Raw genomic sequence first — 9226 nt, 5'->3', positions numbered from 1 at the left:
TCTTTAGTTTTGGTATCAGGGTAATGCTGACTTCTTAGAATGAGTTTTGAAGCTTTCTTTCCTCTTCTGGTTTTTGGAATAGTTTGAGAAGAACAGTTGTTAGCTCTTCTCTAAATGTTTGCTAGAATTCACCTATGAAGCCATCTGGTCCTTGACTTTCTGTTGTTTTTTGATTACTGATTCAATTTCATTACTAGTTGACCCATTCAGATTTTCTATTTCTTTCTGCTTCAGTTTTGCAAGATTGTATCTTTCTATGAATTCATTCATTTCTTCTTAGTTGTCTACTACTTTTTCATAGTAGTCTCTTATAATCCTTTGTTTTTCTGTGGTGTCAGTTGTAATTTCTCTTTCATTTCTGATTTTATTCAAGTCCTATTTTTCTTGATGAGTCTGGCTAACAGTTTATCAGTTTTGTCTTTCCAAAGAACTAGCTCTTGGTTTTGCTGATCTTTTATATATATGTATATATATAAATGAAATAGAGGCGAAAAATAGAGGCCAAATATATAAATGAAATAGAGGCTACACACACACACACACTTCTGCTTTGATCTTTATTATTTCCTTCTTCCTAATATCTTTGTGCTTTGTTATTTTTCTAGTTTTTTTTGAGTGTAAGGCTGGATTGGTTGAGCTTTTCCTTGTTTTCCTTGTTTTTTGAGGTTTAAGATAGACCTGTATCATTATAAACTTCCCTCTTAGAACTGCTTTCACCATGTCCCAAAGTATTTGGACTGTTGTGTTTTCATTTGTTTCCATGTGCTTTTTTTAAAATTTCCTTTGATTTCTCTGTTGACCCTTTGGTTGTTTAGTAGCATATTGTTTTGCTTCCATGTGTTTGTGTTTTTTCTAGTTTTTTTTTTTCTTGTAACTGATTTCTAGTTTTATGCTGTTGTGATCAGAAAAGATGTTTAATAGGATTTCAGTATTATTACATTTATTGAGTCTTTTTTGTAGCCTAACGTGATTTATCCTGGAGAATGTTTCATGTGCACTTGAAAGGAATGTGCATTCTGCTGCTTTGGGGTGGAATGTTTGATATTTATCTGTTAAGTCCATCTAGTCTAATGGGTCATTCAAAGCCACTTTATTGATTTTCTGTCTGGATGATCTAGCTATTGTAAATCAGGTGTTAAAGTCCCCTAATATCATTGTATTACTGTTAATTTTCCCTTTATGTCTATTAATATTTGCCTTATGTATTTAGGGGCTCCAGTGTTGGGTGCATAATCATAACTAGTATATACTCTCTTGTTGGATTGATCCCTTTATGTAATATCCTCCTTTTTCTCTTGTTAATCTTTGTTTTAAAGTCTGTCTTGTCTCAGGGGCGCCTGGGTGGCTCAGTTGGTTAAGCATCCAACTTCAGGTCAGGTCATGATCTCATGGTCCATGAGTTCAAGCCCTGCATCGGGCTCTGTGCTGACAGCTCAGAGCCTGGAGCCTGTTTTAGATTCTGTGTCTCCTTCTCTCTTTGACCCTCCCCCATTCATGCTCTCTCTCTGTCTCAAAAATAAATAAACGTTAAAAAAAATTTTTTTTAAAAAATAAAAAAAATAAAGACTATCTTGTCTGATACAAATATTGCTTATCCCAGCTTTTCTTCACTTCCATTTGCATGGAGTATCTTTTTCCATCCCTTTACTTTTAGTCTGTGTCATTAACTCTGAAGCAAGTCTTTTGTAGGTGTGTAAGCAGAATATAGGTGGGTCTTTTTTGTTTTGTTTTTTAATCCACTCAGTTACCCTATGTTTTTTTATTGGAACATTTAGCCCATTTAATTATTGATAAGTATGTACTTATTGCCAATTTGTTAATTGTTTTCTCATTATTTTTGTAGTTCTTCTATGTTCCCTCCTTCTTCTCTTGCTCTCTTCCCTTGTGATTGATGACTTTGTTTAGTATTACACTTGGATTCTTTTCTCATTACTTTTTTGTGTATCTATCAGAGTTTGTTGGTTTGTGGTTACCATAATGTTCATATACAGTAAAACCTTGGTTTGTGAGCATAATTCGTTCCAGAAACATGCTTATAATCCAAAGCACTTGTATATCAAAGGGAATTTCCCCATAAGAAATGGCAACTCAGATGATTCCTTCCATAACCCAAAAATATTCATATAAAAATGATTACAATACTGTAATATAAAATAAGGAAGAAATTAAAAAATATAAAGAAAAATAAGTTAACCTGCACTTACTTTTGAAAACCTTGATGGCTGGTATGAGGGAGACAAGAGAGGGGAGGGTTATTATTGCAGGATGACTTTAGCTAACACTAATGGAAACTTTTTCTGCATGGGGGCCATTGTATATGCTCACATGGATGTTGACAGCAGTAAAGTATTAATAAACTCTTGTCATATACTGTATTTAATGTAACTGGTAATAAGGCAGCTGAGGAAAGGGTCTATATCTGAAGGCAGGCTGCCCTACAATGAAGCAAAGCATTCCTTGTATGGAAAAGCAAAAAACTGTCCATGCGTGCTTTGAAGTGACAAAAAATACACTAGTTCCAGTTGTGGGCACCTTCCAAAGTTCTGAAAAATCACAGATTTCTGCCAAACACTGCGGCCTGAGACCAAGCATCCAAGCATGGGAGACAATTACCCACAATCCCACAGCAAGAGAGAGAGAGAACCACTGGCTCGGTTGTGATCACGTGACACTCAGTGTCACGTACTACTACTGCAAGACATCGTTTTTCAAGTTAAAATTTATTACAAATGTTTGCTCATCTTGCAGAACACTCACAGAAGTTACAACCCAAGGTTTTACTATCTATATTGATGGGCACTTAAGCAAATTCTCACAAGAACTAGATTTTTACTTTCTACCTCCACATTTTATGTATGTCATATTTTATATCCTTTGTTTTGTGAATCTCTTAACTAATTTCTCAGGTATCATGGATTTTACTATTTTTGTTTTTTAACCTTCACACTAGTTTTATAAGTGCTGTATGTTTGCTTTTACTCATACATTGTTTTTTTTTTTTTTCCCTTCACAGTTTTCTTCTAATTATGGCCTTTCCTTTTCTGCTTAAAGAATCCCTTGGGGGGCGCCTGGGTGGCTCAGTCGTTAAGCATCTGACTTCCGCTCAGGTTATGATCTCATGACCAAGTCCCATGTCTGGTGAGCTCAAACCCCACATCAGGTGAGCACGAGCCCCACTTCAGGTGAGCTCAAGCCCTTCTTCGGGTAACACACAAGCCCCAGGTGAGCTCCACTTCTCTGTCACTTGTGGGATTCTCTCTGCTCCTCGCTCACTTGCACTTCTATCTCAATAAATAAATACATTAAATTAAAAAAAAATCTTTTGAACATTTCTAGTAAGACTGGTTAGTGGTAATGAACTCCTTTATCTTATGTATGTGTGGGAAACTTGTGATTATGAATGATCACCTTGTCAGGTAGAGTATTCTTGGTTGTAGGTTTTTTCCTTTCAGCACTTTGAATAGATCATACCACTCTCTTGTTTGCAGTTTCCGCTGAAAATCAGCTGATAGCCTTATGGAGTTTCCTTTGTATGTAATTAGTTGTTTCTCTCTTGCTGCTTTTAAGATTTTGTCTTTATCTTTAATCTTTGACACTTTAATTATATGTCATGGTGTGGATCTCCTTGGGTTCATTTTGTTTGGGGTTCTCTGTGTTTCCTGGACCTACATATCTATTTCCTTCCCAAGATTAGAGAAGTTTTCAGCTATTATTTAAGTTTTCTCCTTTTTCTCTCTCTTCTCCTGGGACTTTCTAGAATATGCATGTTACTATACTTCACACTCTGATAGAGATCCCTTAACCTAGCCTCATTTCCTTTTCTGTTTTCTTGGATGCTTGTTTTCTTGAAAGCTTGCATGCTTTCCATTACCCTTTCAGATTGCTGATCCATTCTTTGTGTCCTCTAATCTACTGTTGATTCCCTCCGGAGTATTTTTCACACAATTATTCTTCAACTGTGATTGGTTCTCTTGTATAATTTTCATCTCTTTGTTGAAGGTCTCACAATTCACGTACACTTTTCTGAAGTCCGGTAAGCATCTTTATGACCATTAGTTTGAACACCATATCAGGTTACTTATCTCCATTTTATTTAGTTCTTTTTCTGAAGGTTTGTCTTGTTCTTTCATTTAGAGCATATCCCTCTGTTTCCTCATTTTGTTTGACTTTCTGTGTTTCTATGAATCAGGCAGAACAGCAACTTCTCTAAGACCTGAAGGAATGGCTTTGTGTATGGTCATCCCATGTAGATTACACATGCCTTTTGACTTTGGTTAGCCAGCTAGAGCGGTAGCAGGTGCAGACTAGAGTCCCTGGGCCACTCAGCACTGGGGCAGTCCTGATGGGATGGCGAGAACTGAAGTGGGCACAGGTTGAGGGGTCCCAGGGTACTCCGCACAGGGTGTGCCCAAAGCCAAAGTGGGTAAAGCTTGTGCAAAGGGGTCAAGGGTATTCCATACTGGGAGTACCTAGGTGTGGTAAGTGGAGCTGAGGTGTGCCATGCTGGGAGGTCTTGGGGTACTCCTTCCCCAGGGTTCTGGCAAGACAACTTGAGCCAAAATAGGTGAAGGCCTGGGGTATTCTGGGATACTTTGCACCTTGGTGAGACCACTATAATTCTATGGTGGGTGTTGTCCAGGGGTGTCCCAGTATATGCCATACTGGGGCCACCTTGTGCAGTCTCCTTTAGGGGATGGCCTGGCCCTACTTCTATGTACACTATCAAGGTGGAGGGAGAATGTAAACAATGGTACTCACCTGCCTCTTAGACTCCAAAGAGTATTCTGCAGCTTCCCCACTGTTTGGTAGAGCTCGAAGGCTCATTCGTTCATATTGTAGTTGCTCATTAAACCGTGGTATTTTTTCCCAATGCACCAGGGTAGCCAGGGCTGGTGTGGTCTGGGGCTCAGGACTTGCTGAGGGCAGTGGGGTGGTTAGGGCATCCAGATACTGCTCTTTCCTGTGCTGGTGGAGAGGCCATAAACAGTGGCACTTGCCAGCTTCTCCAACATCCCATGGTTTGGTGGAGCGTTAGTTCCTTTATATTCTAATTGCCCATTTAAGCCACAGCTTTTTTCTGTGCCCCAGGACAGACAAATCTACTCAGTCCCTAGTACTGTCCTTCCTGCTGCAATTCACAGCATTGGGAGTAGGGTTCTTGTTATCTCTATAGATAGGTATAGGCTTGGTGTGTCCATACAGGCAGTGAGTGCAGGGTCTTCCTGAGCTGCCATCTTGGACTATCCCTCCATGCATTTTTTTTTTTTTTAATATGGTTTCCATACAACACCCAGTGCTCATCCCAACAGGTGACCTCCTCAATGCCCATCACCCAACCCCCTCCCTGCCACCCCCCATCAACCCTCAGTTCTCAGTTTTTAAGAGTCTCTTATGGTTTGGCTCCTTCCCTCTCTTTTTTTTTTTTTTTTTTTTCCCTTCCCCTCCCCCATGGTCTTCTGTTAAGACAGATACCATATGTTTTCACTCTTATGTGGATCCTGAGAAACTTAACAGAAGTCCATGCACTCTTCTACTTCCACTGCTGCCACTCTCACTGCTTTCAGAGTGGCAGGGACTGACTCCTCCTCCACATGCACCCTCCCCATCCACAGTTTTCTTCTTAAAACCAGGCTCAAGTCCTATCACTGCCTCCTACCCCACCCCAAAGTTCTGAACATTTTGACAAATCCTGCTTGGCTACCAACTCAAATTCCAATGTTTAGCCTGGTTCCTCAGCACAAAAGCTACTTTCTTTCTCCTCAGTCTTATTTACCATTATTCTATTTCCTCTGATGCTCTCTTCAAATTGTTCCTGGCCCTTCCCTAAATATGCTCCCATGTTCAAGCCTTTGCTAAGGCCTTCTCCTCCATGCAAAATGCCTTTTCACTCATCACAACCTTCAGAAATCCCATCCATTCATAAGGCTACTTGCTTCCCCGATCCTGGGTACTGCCCCTGCTTTCTTTCCCGTTCCCCTAGTGCTTGCTTTTACTTTCTTATGACTGGAACCAAATTCAACCTTGTATTATTTGAGTAGATAACTCTTCTATTGAAAGCAAGCTACTCGTTCTGCAAATACAATAAGAAATAGTTTTAAGTTAAAACACCAAATTTATTGCATAATATTGAACTATATGCACACACATAGAAAATAAACATTTCATATAACTGTATATCTTTTTTATTCTTGTATTATAAAGACTGAAAAAACTACCAATTTAGCCATTGAAATAACTTTTAAAACCAAAAAAAAAAAAAAAAAGCAAAATCTACATCCTTCATTGAGATTTGATGCTGTATCACGGTTCATAAATACTTCATTTTATATAAATAAGTCTTTCCTCTAGTGACTAGGAATTTAAAATTAGGCTGACATGGATTCTTTGATCATGTAGAATTTTCTTATCCCATGATGAAGAAGATTGAGCATGTCATTATTTTTGATACATATATTTGCTTTAAACACAATCCCCCCTGAAATCCCACTGTAAACAAACATTTCAAATGCAATAAACAAAAGATCCATAATATAGAATGTCCGTAAGTGTTAGCAATTAGGGAAAAGGAAAAAAAATAGAAATTTTGCAATTTAAATAGAAATTAAAAAAATAGACTGCATGCATCCACTAGAAGGAGAGGAAGGGAGCATTAAGTCAGATAACAACAATGGGATGAAGTAAGAGCAAAAGGGAAGGAGAGGAAGAAAAGAGAAAGTGGTAGAAGGTATAAATTGATAAGGAAAGAGGACAAGAAATTTATTATTTCTACTTTCCTTGGAGAAGCAACTTGCTCCAGAAGCGAGATAACTGAAGGGGTGGGGGGGTGGTCTATCACCTCACCTTATTGTCGAAGGTACTTGGCTGAACAACAAAACAAAATTTGGCTCAGCGGCAACGCTAAGCTGCTCTACACATCTTTAAGTAGGTCCAGGCAGAGCCAGGGGGAGATTGCTAGTCCCTCAATAACTTCTTGTAAAGCAAGATGTGTTCATAAAGGCTCCCACAAATTCTCAAGATTTCAGCCAAAGTAATGGACCCAGATCCAGCTTCCTGGAATTGGGAATTTCTGAAGTAGTCCTTTCCCCTTTAGTCCTTACAGTAGGGCTGCAACAAGCCAGAAGCATTTCCAAGTCTGAAGAGAAAGGAGACGTTCCGCACGTGCAGGTGAGAAAGGACACATTAGTCAAAATCATTCTTGCAGAGGAATGAGAAGAGAGGACAGGAAGCACTGTGAGGAAATATCAGGGCTGAGAGAGACATCTGGGAAGTAAGAGTTTAAAATTCCACTGCCATTGTATCCAGCAGAGTGCAACATACTCACAAGTGCAAGGAACACTACTAGGTAATTTGGTTTAAAGACAAAAATGCCTCCCATATTAAGAGCCAATTTTTCACCCCATCCCTAACCCCTGATTTTTCAAAAGGGTTGCTTACTGCTCACAAGCCCAGAAACACATCTACTGGGTTCAGGATTCAAAAGTCCCAACTCACTTATACAATAAAAAAATAGAACTCCCTCCCCATGGTTTTCTGTATGGGCCTCAATGTGGACACCGAGGAAGGGAGGGAAATCTGGGGCAAGCTGGGGAGCCTCAAGCCAAACTGAACCCCTCATAGTTGTCAAGGGCCTGGGTCAGCCGTGCACTCAGAATCTCTTTGCTGCTGTATTTGGGGAGATCAAGAAGATTGTAACAAGTGTGGGCCACGGGCAAGTACTCCTCCCCGCTGGCTGTGGACTGGATGACGATCTGCAGGCTTGCCATGCCATAGATGGGGATCCGATCACTGCCCGTCAGGAACACTGAGGAGAAAGGGAACCGGCATTACCAGCTGCGCAACGAGGAGCTGCTCTCCGCAGAAAGGAGAGGAAGGTGTGACACCCTGTGGATCGCCTGAGAAGTACACTTTCATGTGCCAATATGGATGGCATTCATATTGATACATGCTTGTTCTTATAAAGCAAAAGAGACTGCCTTTCAAATCCTGTTTTTTGGTTGTATATGGATAAAAATTCTGTTTCTCACTGGCTAATTTCAGACCCTGACTGATACAAATAATCCATCAATTGAAAGATGCTCAAAAATGCCCTCAAATAAAAGATGGCCTCAATCAAATGTATGTCCTCATAAATGTTATGAGCCTTCACAGAATCCAAGAGGAAAGGAATTGCTGATAGAGGAAAAGAAGAGCTTACCTTAGGGGAAACCAGGAAGAAGACTATAACCTATGTGACCTCAAGGTCTCCTCTTACCAAGTGTCTAGTGCATATAACCCTCCTTAGCTAATGAATATCCATTTGGGATCTGTTTGCTCCTTTCCCTATTTTTTTAAAACAGAAGAGCTGACACTGATATTCTGTTAGACATCTCACTCTTGTAACACTGTGACTTGGCAAAAACAAAACAAAACAAACAAACAAAAAAAAAAACAACGCAGCTGTCTTTCTCTGTTTTCTGGCACTACATAATCTCAGAGTTAATTGCTGGAAATTACTAGAAACAAATCACTGGTTAAGGAGCACTTTCAACTAACCTATTACCTGAGGCTATGATATGTAAACATTCTTGCCAAAATCTGTAGTTACTAAAAATTTCCACAAGTCTAATGATCTCGGAAGAGAAAAATGTCTTTTAAGGAAATCTCCATGACCACGAGCAGGCTCCTCTTGGTTGTTATAGCCCTATGAGCTCCCTTGATACACTTTAACCTATTTGACTTATATGCCACTGATTCCCAAGAGCCAGTGTAACTAGGCAGAGGGGAAGCAGGGCTTTTTTTAAGCATTCTTGTGTGAGCCCAACTTCCTCCATCCTTACTCCATGGAAGCACAAGAATGTGGAGGTAAATCCTGCATTAATATTAATATATGCTCATTCTTATAAAGCAAAAGGGACTACCTTTCAACTCCTATTGTTTTGTTTTATATGGATAAAAATTTTATACTATTCACTGGCTAACTTCTGGTCCAATTATATACAGTCACAAAGATTTCAACTATTTTTAAAAGGCTGAATTTGGGGACACCCGGGTGGCTCATTCGGTTAAGCATCCGACTCTTGATTTCAGCTCAGATTATGATCCCAGGGTCGTGGGATCAAGCCTGCGTTGGGCTCTGCACTGAGAGTGGAGCTTGCCTGAGATTCTCCTCCCCCCGCCTCCCTCCCCCCTCACCGCCCCTCTGCCCCACTCCTTCTCCTTCTCTCTCAAATAATATAAAATAGAATGG

General features: G+C 39.8%; 1 protein-coding gene across 2 annotated transcripts in view; it reads right to left on the bottom strand.

Annotated features, from left to right (window-relative positions):
- Positions 1-6166: 6166 nt before the first annotated feature.
- HERC3 (HECT and RLD domain containing E3 ubiquitin protein ligase 3) overlaps positions 6167-9226 on the bottom strand; it is a 112115-nt gene continuing 109055 nt past the window's right edge. For both annotated transcript variants that reach the window (XM_047092094.1, XM_047092095.1), the window contains exon 26: positions 6167-7801. In XM_047092094.1, the coding sequence (XP_046948050.1) occupies positions 7593-7801 (209 nt within the window). In that variant the 3' untranslated portion in view covers positions 6167-7592. The remainder of the gene's footprint in view (positions 7802-9226) is intronic.

Source organism: Lynx rufus, unplaced genomic scaffold (assembly GCF_022079265.1).
Source record: "Lynx rufus isolate CCGP_SWC_20201006 ecotype Redwood Valley unplaced genomic scaffold, mLynRuf1.p SCAF_3, whole genome shotgun sequence".
In the NCBI taxonomy this organism is placed as follows: domain Eukaryota; kingdom Metazoa; phylum Chordata; class Mammalia; order Carnivora; family Felidae; genus Lynx; species Lynx rufus.
This window is presented reverse-complemented; position numbering and strand designations above follow the sequence as displayed.